Source organism: Ambystoma mexicanum, chromosome 1p (genome assembly GCF_040938575.1).
Source record: "Ambystoma mexicanum isolate Mex_15411 chromosome 1p, UKY_AmexF1_1, whole genome shotgun sequence".
NCBI classification, from domain to species: Eukaryota; Metazoa; Chordata; class Amphibia; order Caudata; family Ambystomatidae; genus Ambystoma; species Ambystoma mexicanum.
In genome coordinates, this window is record NC_090921.1 from 1,004,879,357 (window position 1) to 1,004,898,154 (window position 18,798).

At 47.4% G+C, this 18,798-nt stretch overlaps 1 protein-coding gene across 1 annotated transcript in view; it reads left to right on the plus strand.

Annotated features, from left to right (window-relative positions):
* The window catches only part of COG4 (component of oligomeric golgi complex 4), a 984,804-nt gene that overhangs the window by 306,766 nt on the left and 659,240 nt on the right, over positions 1-18,798 (plus strand). The window contains exon 5 of the mRNA XM_069654962.1: positions 13,094-13,287. Within this exon, the coding sequence (XP_069511063.1) occupies positions 13,094-13,287 (194 nt within the window). The remainder of the gene's footprint in view (positions 1-13,093; positions 13,288-18,798) is intronic.

Below are 18,798 nucleotides of genomic sequence, written 5' to 3' on the forward strand. Positions count from 1 at the left end.
CCTAAGGGTCCCACTTAAAGATTATTTTGTAATATCCAAGCAACTACAGTTCTTAAGGAAGGATGGAGAGATACTTGGTATCTCTCCCAAAACTTTACAGACTGAGAGATTGGCACACACCACCTTCAGTGGAGTGCCAAAGGGATACCTACTATCTCCATTCTCTCTGCGCCTGTGGCATATTAGTTACATATTTATGGCTGGTGGACGTGTTATACCAACTATTGTGTATTTCTTGGTACCACAGTCTATGACCATAGCCTTGGTGGTGCACAATAAGGGCACCCAAGTACCAACTTGGGACCCTCCTTTTTTCGCCATTACTAACATGGCTGTTCCTCGTCAGCCCTTCTACCATTCTGAGATGGGGAGGCCTATGTGTGTGTTTTGCCTTTTTTGGGAACCCTTGGGTATCTCTGTCTAGGCCCCAGGGTGTCTGGGCAGACAGGAAGTGGGGGAGGGGTTTTTCACCACCCTGCCCTTTGTCTGCCAGAGTGCCTGAATAGGTCCAGCTCCCACAGGGGGGGGTGGGTCTGGCTGTCCTGTACTTATCTACACCTCACATCTTCCACTTAAGATAAGCCCGACTGCTCTGCCACTCTACCAAGGTCCCGAGTTAGCACACAACGATGCTAAGAGTTGGGGGTCTACAAACCACTGGGATAGCTTACAAAAGTCTTACTACCAGTAGGACTTTAGGAAAACTCCCCTAACAGGTACTCCAGTAATTACAGGGCGTGCAGAGGAAAGAAAATGGTGGAGATGGGCGATTTGCTGTCTACAATTGGAGTGAGGCGATCCAGGTCAGCGCTAAATCTCGTGTTCCTAGGGAGTGCAGTCTGTCAGAGAGGATCATGTGATTAATGATGTCAAACGCTGCAGTGAAGTCGTAAAGAACAATTTCTGTGCATCCTTCTGAGTCTGCTGTGACTTTGAGGTCATCCCAGATATAGAGATCAGTGCGATTTCGGTTCGTGGCGCAGACAGAAACCTGATTGCGCTGGGTTTAGGAGATTGTTAAATTCCTCAAAACCATTGATCTGTGAGTATGCAGTGCGGTGGATGAGATTTGCCAGGAATCTGGTGTTGGAGGTGGTACTGTAGTTGATTGGTAGGAGAGGGTCGAGGGATGTTTTTTTTTTTTTAAGCAGAGGTTTGTCCTGCGCCGTATTGAAGGATTCTGGGAAGTTGCCGGAGGTGAGGGAATAATTAAGAATGGACCTCCCCAATTCTGCACAGGTGAAGGTAAAGATTTATTTGAGGAGGGAGGCGAGACCAGGGTCGAGGGGAGTTAAAGGGGGAGACGGAGGGTTGAAAGAGCAGAAAGAAGGGTTCTTGGTGGTGTGGGGGTGGCAGAGGCGGGTTGGTTCTTGCAGAGGGGGGGTGTAGGGCTGGTGGACAGGATGGAGAGTTTGGGATTGATGGTCACCGTCCTATCTGGGGCTGTTTTGTGGAAGTGTTCAGACAGGGAGTTGCAGAGCATTTGAGGGGGCAGTCGGGGCTGTGGTGCAGGGCGAGTTCAGGAATTCTCTGATGATCCTGTGGCACTCTTTGCTGCCGCTACAGCAGTTCAGGATCCTTTTATTATAATAGAATTTTTTTGGCCTTTCGGATCTCCGATTTTGTAATTTCTGTGGTGGTGGGCTAGTATTGATCGGCTTTGCAGGGTTCTGGAAGGTTGCCATTTACACTCACGGGTGTGGTTATGGGTTATTAGAGTCTTCAGGTGGAGGGTGAACCATTTAGGTGTAGGTCCTTTGCAGGAGGGAGCAGACTTGGAAGGGGTTAGGGGAATGAGGGAGTAATTTAGCCAGGAGCCGAAGAGCTCTATGGGTAAGAGGCTATCTGTGATCGGGAGTGAGAGGAGGGTGCTTAGCAGCGCCTCAGCCAGGTCCGGTTGTACCATGACCTTGTTCCAGCACTTGAACTGAGGTCTAGGGGTAGATGAGGACTTGGGGAGTAGGGGGTTTGGGAGGAGAAGAGGAGAGAGAAAGGTATGGCAGAGTGGTCTGCCCAGATGAGGGGTGGACGTGGAGATGGTCGGAAGATCTGAAAATGCCATAGAGGGTGTGGCCAGCAGTATGCATGGGTCATGTAATATGCTGGGTAAGATGGAGTGCATCTAGGCTGTAAACCAGGGGTAGAATCATGGAGTTGCTGAGGTGTTTGAACCAGATGTTAAAGTCTCCCAGTAGGGTAAGTGCAGGTTGGTTAACTAGAGTGGCCGCTAGTGAGTCGCATGGGCTGTTGGCGAAGTGTCTGTCATAGCTGGGGGGCCTGTAGATGAGTAGGAAGCTGTGTGAGAGATTAGGCAGGAGAGAGAGTTTGACTAGAAGGGTTTAGCAGTTGGCTGTGCTGGGTTGTGTTTCAGTGGAGGTAAAGAGATGTGAGGTTTGTGGAGAATAGCTAATCCCCCTCCTCTAGAAGGTCTGTTGTGGGTGATTAGTGAGTGGGGAATGCTTCGTGAGCGATGGGCTTGAGGTCGTCCAAGGAACCAGGTTTCTGTGATGAGGTTAAGATCGATGTTCTCAGAGGTTAGGCAATCATAGATGCTGTCTGTTCTTGGCTACGGAGCGGGCATTGAAAAGGAGGCAGGTGACATTGAGAGAGGTAGTGGGGATGGTGTTATTCCGGGTGTCCAGGGTTGAAAGGGCTGGGATGGTCGGGGTAGATTGGTGGTTGTGGTGGGAGATGGTCTATTGCGTTAGGGCAGTGTAATAGGACGGATGGACGGACAGATGGGGGGACACTGAAAATGGGCGCGCAGAGGTTCGCAGGTGCTTCAGGACCTTGTAGAGAGGGTGGGTGTCGCATGTCTTTGACCGAGTACTGGCGTGGGATGGGCGGTTTGATTGGTAGCAAATGGCTTGGAGGATTGAGGCTGGTGAGGCATGCAGAGTTGAGGGCGAGGGATGTTGTCTACATATGAGATTTGTGCATTTGGGTGCTGAAAGTGTGTGAGGGGGGGGTCTGTGGGTAAGTGGGTCGAAGCGATGGTTTGGGAAAGGGCAAGACGTGCCAAGCTGATAGAAGGTAAGGAGGTGTCAATGGGTGGACTTCTGGTAGTGGTCAGTGTGATGGAGCAGGTGGTAGGTTGGTGGGCAATACTTGCCGAGGGAGGTGAGGTTGGGGCGAGGGAGGTGAAGGTAGCGCTGGAGTTAGCGGTGTGGGTAGGCTTGGGGAGGGTTTGGGCATAAGCTAGCGCAGCACCCCCGGGATTCCTCTGGGGTGGTTTTGGAGAGTGTGGGACCGGTTGAAAGTGTATGTGAGGGAGGGTGTGTGGTTGGAGGGTGCAAGAGGAGAGGAGCATTTGTGAGAGAGCGACTGATGTGTCGAGATCCCCTAGGTTGTAGCTGTAGGGGCGAGGGACAGGGGCTCAGTGAGAGAGGTGCAGGATGTGTTCTCAAAGGTAGGCGCTACGGTTGTGCTGGCGGTGGGGCATTTTATTTTGGAGTTCCAGAGGGCTGCTCTGGTCTGAGAGTTGGACGGTGGGACAATTTGGGAGGGGGAAGGCCTTCCGCCTATGGATACAGAAAGGGGAAGTGGGAGAATGGGAGGGGGTGTGCCGGGGTTGTTGAGAATGGTGCAGCGATCAGTTGTTTTTGGGTGCGCCAGAGTGCCCCTCTGGTCTGAGAATTGGAGGGTCGGCGCTGATGGGATGTTAGAGGATGTGGGTTCTCTGGGAGGTTCTCTGGGAGGTGGCCGGGACAGAGGGTTTGAAGGTGGGAGGAGGGTCAGCAGGGGTAGTTGGCAGGGGGCAGGCAGTGGGTGACTCATGGCGGGCCAGACAGCTCCTCTGGTCATAGTTTGAGGGTGTGTGGTGGTGGCCATGGGGTCGGTCTGTGTGTGGGGTTTGCGTGGAGGGGTCAAAGGGAAAAGGTTTTGTGGGGTGTAATGTGGGTTTTCGGAATGAGGGTGCGAGGGTGAAAAATGTTTGACGGGTGGGGTGTATTTGGGAATGTCTGAGTTCTGTGTGTATGAGAGTAGGGTGGTGAGAGGTGGCCTGTGTGAGTGATTCTGGGTGTATGCAGTACTAGGTTCAGGAAAGAGGATGCGAGGGTGAAGGATGGAGTGTATTCCAGAAGGTCTGAGAGGTCTAAGTGTATGCGAGTAGGGTGGTGTGTGGTCAGAGGCGGTATGTGCCTGCATGATTCCGGCTGAGTGTGGTACTGGGCTCAAGAATGAGGGTGCAATGGTGAGTGGTGTTTAGTGGGTGTGGTGTATTCTGGAGTGCTGCTCTTGTGTGTGGGAGGCGAGGTATGTGGATGAGTGGCAGTGTATGCATGAGCGAGTCTGGGAGAGTGCAGTAGTGATGCACGTAAGTTTAGATTTGTAAACCGCTGTATGGACATTATTGTAAATTAATTAATTAAATCTGTAATGCCCTGAATAACACAAATGATCAACTTACTAATGAAGTTTCTTGATGAACGTCATATCATATCCCATAGAGTTCCTCCTTAGTTTAAACGTTGGTCTTCTGAGCGGCTGGTTAATAATTTATCAAAATTTTGAGAAAATATATATAAACCAGAGGGAGATTCAAGGTATCATAATGTGATGGGCTAAAATAATTATTTTCTGGAAAAGACGCACTTTAGTTCATAGAATTTAATTTTTACCCATTCAGACCCATGGAAAGCCTCCAGCCACCACATCTGCCCAGCAACAGACTCACACTGTCTGACCAGAATGCGGACTGGGATTGGACAGTCCCAGCTCCCACATCCACCCACTACCACACACCGTTCAGAGGGCAAGAAAAAGGGCAAAGGAATAGATGGCCAAAGGACAGGCAGAAAATGTGTGTGAACATGAGAGAAGTAAAAGTGACTGTAGGAAAATATCCTTTGTTTCCAGCCCGTCTTGGACAAAACATGAAGCCACCAGAAATGTTAGTTGAAACAAAAGAAGGCACGCAAATGACCCCTGCTGCACTTCACTGAAAGTTGATGTATGCAGCTTGAAAACCACAAGCAATTTTGCAACTGGGCACCCCTGCACTGACGGCCATAGTGGTTACTCAGCGGCCCCGAAATAGAGCAGTTAAGCAAGCTAAGTAAAGTAAAAAGGCGTTGCTTACCTTCAAAAGTCAAGTCCGATGCAAACAAAAGCAAATGTTCATTGTGTGAGTCTCCATATGTCTATGGAAGGAATGCAGCAAAAATAAAATATTTCCTAGTGATCACCAACCCATGGGCAGATGTAAACCATAATTTTGTTCAGGAAACTGCATGTATTCTGTCACTATATGTTACCTACCTTTCTATCATGCTATGCTATGTTGCTAATATAGGGATGGCCTGCAGTGCTTGTTTTATTACTGCTGGGTCATGACCAAAAGCTATGCCTTGTGGGTACAATGAGAAATAGTTCACGAAAGTCATGGCTCGAGCACATGCTTCATATGCCTCTACTGAAGAACGTGCCTTGTGGTCCGTACCCATGGACCATGACTGCATTGATGTAATCGATGTTGTCATTGGTGATGTTTGTGATGTCATTTGTTATGTGACTTGGGTATGAGCAATGAAAGGGGGCAGTTATTGTTGCATTGCTTACTGTAACTTTTTTTTATTGTTGGGAAGGAGATGGTCCTATCCCATCCCCCTTCGCCCTCCCTGCAGTATTCAGAGGATTTGTTGACCAAGGGGGGAAGACACTCGCCCCCATGGCACATAATTCTCATAGTAAAACATGGAAATCTGCACTGTAAAGCAACTCCAAGCCCAAGCTATAGATACCATTTTGTATTGCCTCAAATGCCATCTTTGCGCTCGGCCTTGAAACTGTCCCCCTGCAAGCTTTCCCAGTCCCACACATGGATAGCCCTCAACCCCGCCACCCTCTGTCGGCTCCTCGCAAGCCTGGTTCTCACGGAAGTTCAACCACGTACTTCCGCAAATGCTTAGTATCATTCCCGATGACTGTGCTCTCTGCCAATCATGAGACCAGAGCAGGCCCAGGCTGTAATGCCCATTCATCTCCACAAACCTGCCCATACCCTCTAGACCCCCACCCTGCCAGGCCACAGTACACAGGCCTCACAGCTCTCCACTCTTTCATGTAGATAGACACTCGTCCCTTGATCCTTGTGCGCAGACCACTACAGACCTTCCACTGTGTACCTATTCCTGCAATGTAATATATGGTCCCCTAACACTAACATATGCCCACATATATCATGAGTTACCAGGCACATAAAGCCCCTCTTCCAGCACCTCTGGCACAATACCTGGGAGGGGGATCCGGCTCTTAATGACCCCCCAACAATGCAGGGTCGGAATGCCAGTAAATTAGGATGTAGTCTATGAAGCACCCCCACGTAATGATTTTTATGTTCACTATTATTCACACATTATCAGTTCCTGTTGTTTAGCTTAGATAGTTATGAATGTATCTCTTCTCTGCCCTGACCTTCACCGCAGAGATAAACCCAGCTGACCCACGTGAACTGCGATCGACTGAAAAGTATTAACCAACTGACTCCTAGTATCCCCTAAGTAATATATGTTCCCCACCAACCCTAAGTAGTGGAGCCACCAGAATCTGATGATGTTACTGATGATGCAATTGCCTTTTTATAATGTGCTGCCCGTGTATTGGTGTGGCAGATCCCTCTAGGGCAGCAGAGTTCTTTGCGTGCCTTCTTTATTTTATATAAAGATTGTTACCTCTTTCAATTTATCTCAGTCTTATCCCCTTCTGGGGTGTCAATGTATCTATATGGTGAGAGGACACGTGTGAGAGAAGGGAGTCGTTGCCTTCATTATCTTAGACTTACTTACAGATTAATCTTGCAAATGGATTGTGTCCTGCCTCGTAATCCTCATCTTATGATATTTGTATCCTGCCAGCTTCGCTGCTTCGGAAAAAGAAATTTCTCGGCAGAGGGTGCTGTGTATTGTCGTTCCTCAGCGGGCTCCGTACCGATGTCATCATCAGTATAAATAGCTTGTGCCGCGCCCGTTGGCTTCAGTTCCGTTTTTCCGATTGCTTCCCTCTCGAACGGCGCGCTTTGAAATTTTCTTCAGAAAATGTTGTCTTCTTCCACCTCTTCTACTCCCAAGACGGGGTTCAAAAAATGTATCGACTGTGGATCGAAGATGTCGATTACAGAGCCTCACCACATTTGTCTTTGGTGCCTAGGTTCAGACCATCAAACCAGCGACTGCGGCTCCTGTCAGTTGATGATGGAGAAAGCCCTTTGTGAGAGGAAAGGTAAACTGGCGGTGGGGCAGGAAGCTTCCAAGACCCTCCTTGAAGGCCTTGTCAAAAAGACATAGGAAATCGAGCGATTCGTCGTAAACACTCTGAGATCTCGACCACGCAGTAGATCGAGACGCTCTTCATCTTCCTCTTCAAAAAAGGTTTAAGAGGAGACATAGATCTCCCTCTTCTTCCTCAGATACCTCTACCGAATTGGTACATTGCCCGACTAAGTCGGAATTCCCCAACAAAATGGGATGAATTTAGAAGGAAGATGATGAAGGTCTTTGAGAATTCGGCCCCCACCCCCTCAAAGAAGCCTGAAAATAGCCAGACCCCGGTTGCTCCGTCGGACAACACAGGGAAGGCAGGAACTACTGTGGAAAAATCCAGTAGTAAGGGTGAAACTCGAAAGACTTGCATCAACGTCAAATCGTCGAGGTTCCTCGGGAATCAAGTGTTTCCCTGACACCGTCTAAAAAACATAAGTCGTTGAAACCCTTGACGACTTCGCCGACTCAATCGACGCTGACGGCTTCGACATCGAAGCCAAAAGCGTTTTCGACACCTTTGTCGAAGACATCATCGGTGTCTTCGAAGATTCCTTCGACCCAAACTAATTTACACGGAAGGAGATTTACTCCTTTACCTAAGTCAGACTTCTTTAAGTCTATGTCTTCTATATTTGAAGAACATGCAGATTCAGGGTACAGGAGTCTAATGAATAGAGTGGTTGAATACATGGGCTGGGGTAGAGCCTCACCCACTTTTGATCAGGATGATATGACTGACATACTTGACCAGGGCCCCCATAAGGATCCAGTTCTCCCCTACCATAGGGCACTTCAAAAAACGGTAGAAAAAAACTGGGATGTTCCTGATACAGTTGCTGCTGTATCAGGAACAAGTCAACTATACTTCTTTGGAAAATTATTGAACTTCTAGTTCTGATTCTGATTATTTAAGTAGGCATCTCACTCCAGAAAGTCTGGTTATTCAGGTTGCAACTTCCTCCAGACAAACAGCATATTCATCTATCCCCCCGGATAGAGAGGATAAGAAGGTGGATGCTTGGGGCCGTAAGCTCTTTACCACAGGTTGCATGTCTATCAAGTCAACTATCACCTTTACCCTGGCCAGGTTCACCCATACCCTGTGAGATTGCATTTCGGCAGCGGATGAACATATTCCGGAAGGCGAGGAAAGGGAAGGCTTTCTGAATATTGTCAGAGACGGAAAGGAGGCAATGGGGGAATGTTTCCAGTCTGGACAGGATACTGCTGATAGTATCAGCAGATCCATGGCTGCAAGCACAGTGCTAGGCAGATGTCCGTGGTTGAGGAAGTCGGGGTTTGCACCAGATGTGCAGGCCAGACTTCTCAACATGCCTTTTGATGGCTTGAGGGTGTTTGCTAATAAAGCTGGTGAAAGCTTAGAAAAACTACAGACCTCAAAAGCGGCAGCTAAATCTCTTAGCGCATCCATGTGACAGCCTCAGAAAGCTTTATTCGGGCTCATCTTCCTGGAGCGGTCGGTCTTTTCGGTACTACTCGGTAGAGGAAGAGGACATGCCATTCAAAGAGGCAAGAGATATGTCGCTCGTGGTGGATGAGGAAAAAGTGCAAAACCAGCCTCAGGAACGGCATCTTTGCCCTCAGCCGCTCCTACAGCCGCCTCCAAATCACTCTGAGGCCTCATCACACAAAACCCCGGTGGGAGGCAGCATCTCTCAGCATCTGAAAGCATGGCGGGGCATTACTTCAGATGCTTGGGCACTGAAAACAGTAGCTCAAGGTTACTACCTTCCCTTCCTAAAAAGGCCTCGGGACCATCCACCGGGAACCAATTGCGTCAAAATTCCAGAACTGCTCCTGTTGCAGGAAATATTAACCCTGCTAGAGAAAAGTGTAATAGAACAGGTACCTGTAGCGGAGAACAAGGGTTGGTACTCCCGCTACTTTCTCCAAAGAAGGACGGAGGATTGAGACCCATCTTGGACTTAAGAAACTTGAACAAGTTCCTCAGGAAGGACAAGTTCAAGATAGTAACCCTTTCTCAGATCCTTCAGGGTCTCCAACTCCAAGACTGGTTGGTATCATTGGACCTTCAGGATGCTTACTTTCATGTGCCAATCCATCCCAAGCACAGAAAGTACCTGAGGTTCGTGGTTGGCCGTTCTCACTGTCAGTTTCGAGTTCTGCCATTCGGGCTGACCTCCGCCCGAGGGTTTTCACCAAACTGATGACGGTTGTGGCAGCGAGTCTCAGGAGAGGGGGGAATCCTGTCTACCCATACCTGGACGATTGGTTGATCAGAGCGCGTTCTCCCGAACAAGCTCAGGAACATCTGTCGATCACCTGTCACTTCACAACCTGGGCTTCTCCCTCCATTTCAAGAAGTTTCACATACCATCCCAAAAGCTCCAGTTTATTGGAGCAGTTTTGGATACTTCCTCGGGTAAAGCCTTGCCTCCCTAGGTGAGAGCTCTCCGCATTCTGCAGATGGTAACAAAGTTACAGAATGCCCAGCATCTGCCGGCCTTTGATTTTCTGAGGTTGCTCGGCCTCATGGCATCCTGCATTTTTCTGGTGCCACAGGCTCGACTGAGGATGAGATCTCTCCAATGGGCCCTCAGAACTCAGTGGTCCCAATTCTCGGGGAGTATGTCGGATCTTCTGAAAGTCTCGAGTGCAGTTGCTCAGGACCTACTATGGTGGGCTTGCAACGACAACATCCTCAAGGGAGAATCTTTTTGGCAACCATGGCCGGAGAGAACAGTAGTAACGGACGCCTCACTCACAGGGTGGGGAGCCTACACCAACGATCTAACAATCGGCAGTCGTTGGTCTCTATACAAGTCCAAACTACACATCAACCTATTGGAGCTGAGGACAATCAGACTAGCGCTGAAGGCCTTCTTGCCCTCTGTACAGGGAAAGAATGTCCTGATAATGATGGACAACACAGTGACCATTTACTACCTCAACAAGAGAGGAGACATAGGGTCACTACCACTGTGCAGAGAGGCAATGCAGCTCTGGTTCTGGGCAATACGAGAAGGAATCTCTCTATTGGCAGTGCACCTAGCCGGAGAGCAGAACACAGCGGCAGGCGCTCAGAGCAGGCAGAGCACAGTCTCCCACGAGTGGGAGCTAGCTCAGGAAGTACTTCTGGAGATCTTCGCCTTTTGGGGAACCCCTCAATTGGCTCTGTTTGCGCCCACGGTAAACCGGAATTGCGAACAGTATTGCTCACGGGAATTTCCTCCGAGAGGAGCTCTAGGAGACACGTTCATGGTGGACTGGAAGTTTCCACTTCTGTACATGTTTCCTCCAGTCCCTGTAATTCCTCAAGTAATCAGGAGGTTGAGAAAGTTCAGGAAAGCCATGATCCTAATTGCCCCGGATTGGGCCAGGACGTTGTGGTACCCGGACCTTCTGGGCATGTCCATATGCCCTCCAATACATCAAGAGGATCTTCTCTCGCAAGAGGAAGGTCGGATTCTCCATCCAGAGGTCAAGACACTCAACTTTCATGCATGGTTTCCGAGAGGTTGAGATACAATGATTGGGATCTTCTGGATGACGTAATGGAAATTTTGCTTTCGGCCAGAAGGCCAGCAACAAAATCTTTGTACCGGTGTCATTGGAACAAGTTCAGTAACTGGTGCAACGGATAATGATGTGGACCCTTTTCAATGTGGCACCCCAAAGGTGCTCTTTCCTATTGCATCTTGCCAATCTGGGGCTCCAGATCGGAACAATTAAAGGATACCTAGCTGCGCTGTCCATTTTCAAGCGCTCCTCAGAAGAGGTTTCTTACTTCAAAATTCCATTAATAATTCAATTCCTGAAAGGGCTTACTAATGTATACCCTCCAGTCCCCTTTCTTGTCCCAACTTGGGATTTAAATCTAGTACTTCAGTTTCTAACTTGTATACCTTTTGAGCCTCTGCACTCCTGTCCGTTGAGGCTTCTAACATTAAAGACTGTCCTTCGTGTGGCCTTAACATCAGCACGCTGGGTTAGTGAACTGCAGGCTCTCTCATGTAAACCTCCATATACTACTTTTTACAAGGACAAAGTGGTTAAACACTCTTTCTTACCAAAAGTAGTTTCTGACTTCCATTTGTCACAAAAAAATCATATTACCCACATTCTATCCTCCTCATTTGGCAAAGAGGAGAGACTGCATAGACTGGACCTCAAAAGGGCTCTGTTTTTACATTTCAAGAATGTCAAAATTACGTCAAGATGACCAATTTTTTTTAGGTTATACAGGTCATAAATTGGGATTAGCGGTGACAAAACAGACTATATCCCGCTGGTTCATTCTGGCTATAATTGAGTGCTACAGATTGGCGGGAAAAGACCCACAGGATGGGCTTCGAGCCCATTCCACTGGGGGATGGCTACTTCTGCGGCTCTGAAGAGTGGAGTCCCTGCAGCAGGTATTTGTTCAGCTGCAACATGGGCATCAATGCATACGTTAATCAAGCATTATTGGTTAGATGCCTCTTCTTCCAATGAGGGTTTATTTGCCAATGTGGTACTTCATTCCGTCCATGAGAACAATAACTAGTACTCCCATCTCCAAAAATTACCACTGCTATAGGAGTCGATCATAAGATGAGGAATACGTGGGAGGACACAATCCATTCGAAGAACAAGTTACTTACCAACTGTAACGTTCTTTCGACTGGATGTTCCTCCCACATATTCATCATCGCCCCTCCCATCCTACCCTGCAATACAGTTTTCTTACTTACACTTTCCTTTCACGAAGAGTCTATTAGTCATGAGGCATGCCTGGGTGTTCCTCGAATATTTCCTCTCAAAAACAGAACTGAAGCCAACGGGTGCGGCACAAGCTATTTATACTGATGGTGATGTCGACATGGTACGGAGCCCGTCGAGGGGCATCAATGCCACGACCTTGTGCACAGCGCCCTCTGCCGAGAATTTTCTTTTTCCGAAGCAGCAAAGCTGGCAGGATGAATATCATAAGATGAGGAATACATGGGAGGAACATCCAGTCGAAAGAATGTTACAGTTGGTAAGTAACTTATACGTTCTTTGGCCAGTAAGGGATTGCAGAGAGCACCCATTGTTGGGCAAGAGCTTTGTCCAATCCAGTGTGTACACCTGCGTCAGATTGTTGAAGGGCTTCTGGGAGAGCACCGCTAATTTTTTAGAGTAAAATAGTCCAAGTTTACACTGTCTCTTTCAGGCTGGAATAGAAGCTGCTGTTCCATGGAAGGTTTTGCTGAAAAGGACCCCTACCTTCTTTTGGTTGTAGGTGGAGCCCTGGAAAATGCTGTAACCAGCACTCTGTCAACTAATGCTGGAATAGGGATACTTTTTTAATGTCAGCAAATGTATATGCTTTTTTCTATGAGTAAGGATGGAAAAGGAGGCATATACCATGGGTGCTCATGCCAGCCAGCAGAAATATGTGGGCATTTCTAATGTCGACAACAGATTTCCCTCCGTGGCCCTCCTCCCTTTTAAGACTGAATTATGATACCTTATGCCAGAGTTTAAGCAACAAGTTTTGGAATAGCAGCCATTCCCATGCTCTTCAAATGGGATTATTGCCATATATTTGAAAAATGTTGTTCTTTTAGATCCCAAATGTAATACAAAACAGTTAATTGTTTTATTCATATGACAGAAGCAACTCCCAAAACATTTTAGTTTTGAAGAGCTGTGAATATAATCTAGCAAGAAGATAATTACGTTTTTAAACATGTGGCAGTGCATTAATCAAATACGTTTCCTCAAGAATTTGGGCTCTTTGGATTGAACAATGCTCCCTTCCATCCCATCTCATAGTGTACCACTTCTCACAGAGCACTATTGTTCTCTATGTAACCCTTTCCTAGGCACCGTTATTAATGCCAACCTGGACCTCCTGCAAGATGCAGAGCGACGACTGAAGATCATTGTCAGTGAGAAATTGGATGCAGCCATCAAAGAAGGTGATCTGCCTCAAGTGGAGCGGTTCTTCAAGATCATGCCACTGCTCGGTCTGCACGAAGAAGGACTTAGCAAGTTCTCTGAGTATCTCTGCAAGCAGGTAAGGACTGCACCCTTTGCATTTATCACCCAACTTCTAACCCATCTTGCGTATCATGGCAGGGAAATAAGGAATGGTGTCGCTGCTTATACCATACTCCGTTCACCACCTTCTTGTGGTGTGTCTGAAGGAAGGTTAGGGCAGCAGGCTCTGTATGCCACATCCAACTCTTGTGATGTCTCTAAAGGAAGGCATGGAAATCGGAATCTGCTATGTATATACCATTTCTAACTATCTCTAATCCTGCTTGTTGGGAGGAATGCCCAATACATAGGATTAGAGGTTTGTTATCTAGCCTATCCTGAGCTCACCGGGTGATAACTGGGGTTGAAAGATCAAAGCTAGCTCTGAGGATGTAGATCAGGGTGAACGAAAATACAGGGTGGCACAGTATTACTTTGCTAATGGAATGTCCACACAGAATGCTAAGGATACTTTTGCACAACCCTCTGTTAAAGGCTGTTTAACCATCTAGACTAATGGTAAGGAAAGACCAGACTCTCCAATAGTTAATGTAGCAGAGAGGTCAGGCTTACCTACAGGAATGAGAAAGGCTGGCAAGAAAGGAGGAAGGTTGGCAAGGAGGTACAATTATTCTCAACAGTCGCCACAAACGATTACACCACACTGGTAAACTGAAAAGTATACACTTTCATTACAAGTTCACACGTTGAAGATCTAGGAGCTAAAAGTAACTACTTGGGTGAAACGGAAAACATGATAGAGCACAGTGTAATTTAAAAAAAGTAAATGGCCAGTTACAGCCTCACTCACTTTTGACTCTAAGTTGATAGCTCAATACTTGTTGGCAAACTATACATATAGAATTTCATGGGTATGTTTGGGGTAAATCCCATGACAATTATAAACACTGCAATTAGTACTGCTCAAGGATGCCACACAGAATTTAGTCACAGATTTCCTGCTACATAATACATACGCACACAGCGCAGTGATAACACTTTGAGGTCGAAAACAGGAGCACACAATGTCCAGCAAAGCCAGGAGGGATACCAAAGTATTGGATATGTTTTAGGTTTACACTTCCTAGGCCCAGTGGTTCATATTGCTCCCCGAGGAGGTAAAGAGTTTGAATACACAGTGATACACTCCTGCCTTAGGATCTACATGGAAAGACATAGATTTAAAAATCCATAATAAATAAGCAAAAGTAACTAGAAATCCAGTGCTTTGTGGAGAACTCGAAGGACCCTAGTGGAACCCTTGGAAATTGTCACTTCAGGCAAGTACCTTGGAGGAATTATTGTGCTTTAGAATGTACTTCATACAAAATAGGACAAAGTCTGTAGGCTGAACTGTGGTTATTTGCAAATAGCTCGGTATGTCACATTTCCTCCATGCATTTATCAAGAATAAACCAGTTTATCCCATGGGACACTGGGGAAGACCCTAAAGAAGAGATGCAGTGCTGGTTTTGTGTCATAGCATCACCAGGAGAATAGACTGGTGAACCAGATGGAGGACTCTGAATACTATGTCATGTTAAGGGTTTTTAATTTAAAATAAAAATAAAATGCCTACCTAGCCCTACCGCTATGAGTGGAGTTCCCTACCTAATGATACTAAAACTAAGGGTGCTCGGTCAGTGTCTGAACATAAATAGTCCTGAATCCAAATCCTAGAAGCTAACTCTTCCTATCACTTAGAAGAAAAACAATATGAAGGAGGAGCGATGGCCTCTGGGCCAGGCAGAAGCCAAAGACAATCACTTGGGCTTCTTCTCCTCATGTACAAAGTTAAACAGTGTTCCGAAACACAGTTCACAACCTCTCTGTAGGTTTGGTTGTCAAAAAATGATAGTGCTTGTACAGTTTCCTCTTCCTCCGGAAAATGTAAGGTTTTTTTCTCACCCAATTTACAAAGATTCGGCTAGGTTCTTGACACCATCCAGGTTCTCTTTTCTCTCCAGTTCTCTTTATTAACCTTTGTGGTTCTCGGACTCCCAAGTCCTCTAATAGGATTACTCTCCCTCTGTCTCGATGGGGCCTCGGCCCGTTCGGGTTTGCTCAGTTCCCGTACCCCTAGTGACTCTCCCAGCATTGGATGTTAGTCTATTTGTTTCTCAGGACTTCCCAAAGTCCTCTGACTTTCTGTTCACTTAGTTGCATGCAACTTGGTTACTATAGGGAGTCTGCCCACTTTGGTTCTTCAGGCTCCTGTAACTTCTCAGCTTCCCCAGCTTTGACAGTCTTAGTTTCTCGGGGCTCTCCGAAGCCCCTCTATTAGGCTTGTTTTCTTTCTGCTTGAGTGTTTCAGGCTCCCATAACCCTGTCAGCTTGATTATCAATACTCGTACCTCTCAATTGCGTTCTCTCAGGAGCGTTTGCTTCCCTTCTGTTCCTCGCCTCAGTGGCAGATGCACTTCTCGTGTGGAGCTTGGAGATCCAGGTTCCCTTCTGCAGTCTGGTCTTTGCATTGGTTACCAGACCCCAGTCCCGCAATGTCCTCCTTGTGGTCGCACCACCAGATGAGATTGTTGCTTCTCAGTCTCTCTCTCAACCTTGGCTTTCCGGTCTTTCAGGACACCAGCCTTCCAGTGATTCACTCGCTCTCCACACAACCGCTGGCTCCGCGGTCTAGCATGACTCCACACCCCTGGGACGACATCTCGTCAGAGGCTCACCTCTGCATAGGAGTCAATATTTTTCCTGCGTCAGAGCTTTTCCTCGATTCAAAGTTCTTAGTGTTTTTTATATATGGCGTCACAAACAAAAAGGGTGTGCCCTTCAGGAAAGATCCAGCATTACCTGAAGCTAAAAAAATGGTAGCAATATCACTGTTTGGTGATTTCATCAGTGGTTCTCATTATCAGTTCTACTATTCGAGCTGACCAAGTTAATGGCAGTGGTGGCAGCAAGTCTCAGGAGAGGGGGGGATTCACGTCTACACCTACCTGGACGATTGGCTGCACAGGGCACGTTCACCTGAACAGGCCCAAGAAAATCTCATTATCACCTGCCACTCTCTCCACAGACTGGCTTCTCCCTTAGTTACAAGAAGTCTCACATAATACCTGCTCAGATACTACAGTTTATTGGAGCAGTACTGGATTCTTCCTTGGGAAAGCCTTGCCACCCGAGGTGAGGCCTCCAGACATTTTTCAGATGGTCATCAAGTTTCAGAGTGCCCCGTGTCTTCCGGCCTTCGACTTTTTGAGGTTGCTCGGCCTCACGGCATCCTGCATTTTTCTGGTGCCAGAAGCCCGCCGGAGAATGAGATCCCTTCAGTGGGCTCTCAGAACTCAGTGGTTCTAATTCTCAGACAGGATGTCGGACCTCCTTCAGATTCCGAGCAGTCTCTCACAGGACCTTCTGTGGTGGGCCTGCGAGGACAACATTCTGAAAGGAGAACCTTTTTGGCAACCATGGCCATAGATAACAGTAGTGACGGACGCGTAGTCCAAACTACACATCACCTTTTGGAGCTGAGGGCAATCGGATTACTGCTGAAGGTCTTTCTGCCCTCTGTAAGGGGAAAGAATGTCCTGATAATGATGTACAACACAGTGACCATGTACTACCTCACTACCACTATGCAGAGATGCAATGCAGCTCTGACTCTGGCAGTTCAAGACGGAGTCTCTCTATCAGCAGTTCACCTACCCGGAGAAGCGAACATGTTCGCAGACTCTGAGCAGACAGAGCACAGTCTCCCATGAGTGGGAACTAGCTCAGGAAGTCCTTCAAGATCTTGACCCTTTGGGGAACCCAGTGGATCTGTTCGCAGCCGGAATTGTGAATTGTTTTGCTCTAGGGAATTTCCTTCAAGAGGAGCTCTAGGGGACGCGTTCATAGTGGACTGGGAGTTTCCTCTCCTGTACGCGTTTCCTCCAGTCCCCGTCATTCCTCACGTGATCAGGAGGTTGAGAAATTTTGGGAAATCCATGATCCAAATTGCCCTGGATTGGACCAGGACAACTTGGTACCTGGACCTTCTGTACATGTCCATCTGCCCTCCAATACATCTTTCACAAAGAGAGGACCTTCTCTTGCGAGAGGATGGTCGGGTTCTCCATCCAGAGGTCAAGACACTCAGCCTTCACGCATGGTTTCTGAGAGGCTGAGATACAAGGATTAGGACCTCCTGGATGAAGTAATGGAGAATTTGCTTTCGGCCAGAAGGCCAGCCACACAGTCCTTATACTACTGCCGTTGGAACGAGTTCTGCAGCTGGCCCCTATGGAAAAGGATGTGGACCCTTTTCAATGCAATACATCTACAGTGTTATCTTTTTTTACTACATTTGGCACACATGCGGCTCCTCATTGGAACAATCAAGGGTTATCTAGCAGCACTTTCCATATTCAAGCGCACCTCGGAAAAGGCATCTTACTTCAAAATACCCTTCAGTTTCTAAAAGGACTCTCAAATGTGTTTCCTCCTACACCATTCCAAATATCAACTTGGGACCTTAACTTGTTTTTAAAGTTTTTGGCTTGCTCTCCTTTCCAGCCACTCCATTCCTGCTCTTTAAGGCTGCTAACTTACAAAACCTCCAACTCTTTGCGTGTAAGCGTTTCTCCAAACAGATATTTGGGGGTAGATTGTTATCCTCTGTAGGTGCCTCCCACTGGAACAGCCTCCCTGCCTCTCTCCGTCTTGAGCCGGCCAGAGCTCAAAGTTCCGGAAACTCCTCAAGACCTTGTGCTCCTCTTCTTCTTGCTCTCTCCCTCGCTAACCTCCTTTCTTTTCCCTCCTGCATTTCTCCTCCTCTTCCCTAGCTCAGTTCAGTTTTTGCTGACTGGTCGCCTGGTTCACCTCCAGAGCCTCACAGGTCCCAGGCTCCACTGCCAGTCTTTGCACCTGCCTCTGGGCCTCTGCTCTCTGACCAGCACTACTGCACTTTCAGCATTCGTTTCCATGAGAGGGGTAACCTCTCTCTGCACTTAACCCAGGTCCCTGCTCAAGTGGGCGTACTTGTCCCCCCCACCCCTCCCTTGCACTTCTGTCTGTACACTTGCATGTACCTGAATTTTCATTTGTCCTGTCTCCCCTCCCTAGAGTAGTTGCGTATTAAACACTTCACACACTTGCACTAGGAGAAATGCTGTCAGGCCTAGTACGCTAGTTATTTTTAGTTGGATCATTCGAAAACTTCAAGGCCTAAGAATGACTACTGTATACCTTTGCTCCCTTCCTGCCTAGAATCACTTTGAAGCACTCCACCTGTGTATAAGTGCTGTTCAAATAAATAAACAAAATGGTCAGACTTGGAGTACCCAAAAGAAAAAACACCAGAACCTATTAAATATTCTGAACGACCACAATATCCCTGCCTTATGTAAGTAGATTAAGGTCATTGTCAGGATGAAGACTAACAGCGTAACTAGCCCCACCTGGAAGACAAGGAGCATAGGTGGATATGATTGTGGACCAGAATTTATGCAATTTCCATTATTAGAGCAAGAGGGAGGACGACAACAATATATACCGTGGCCACAACTGGATAAAGAACATTTGAAATATAAATTACCTAGGTTGACTGCAGGTG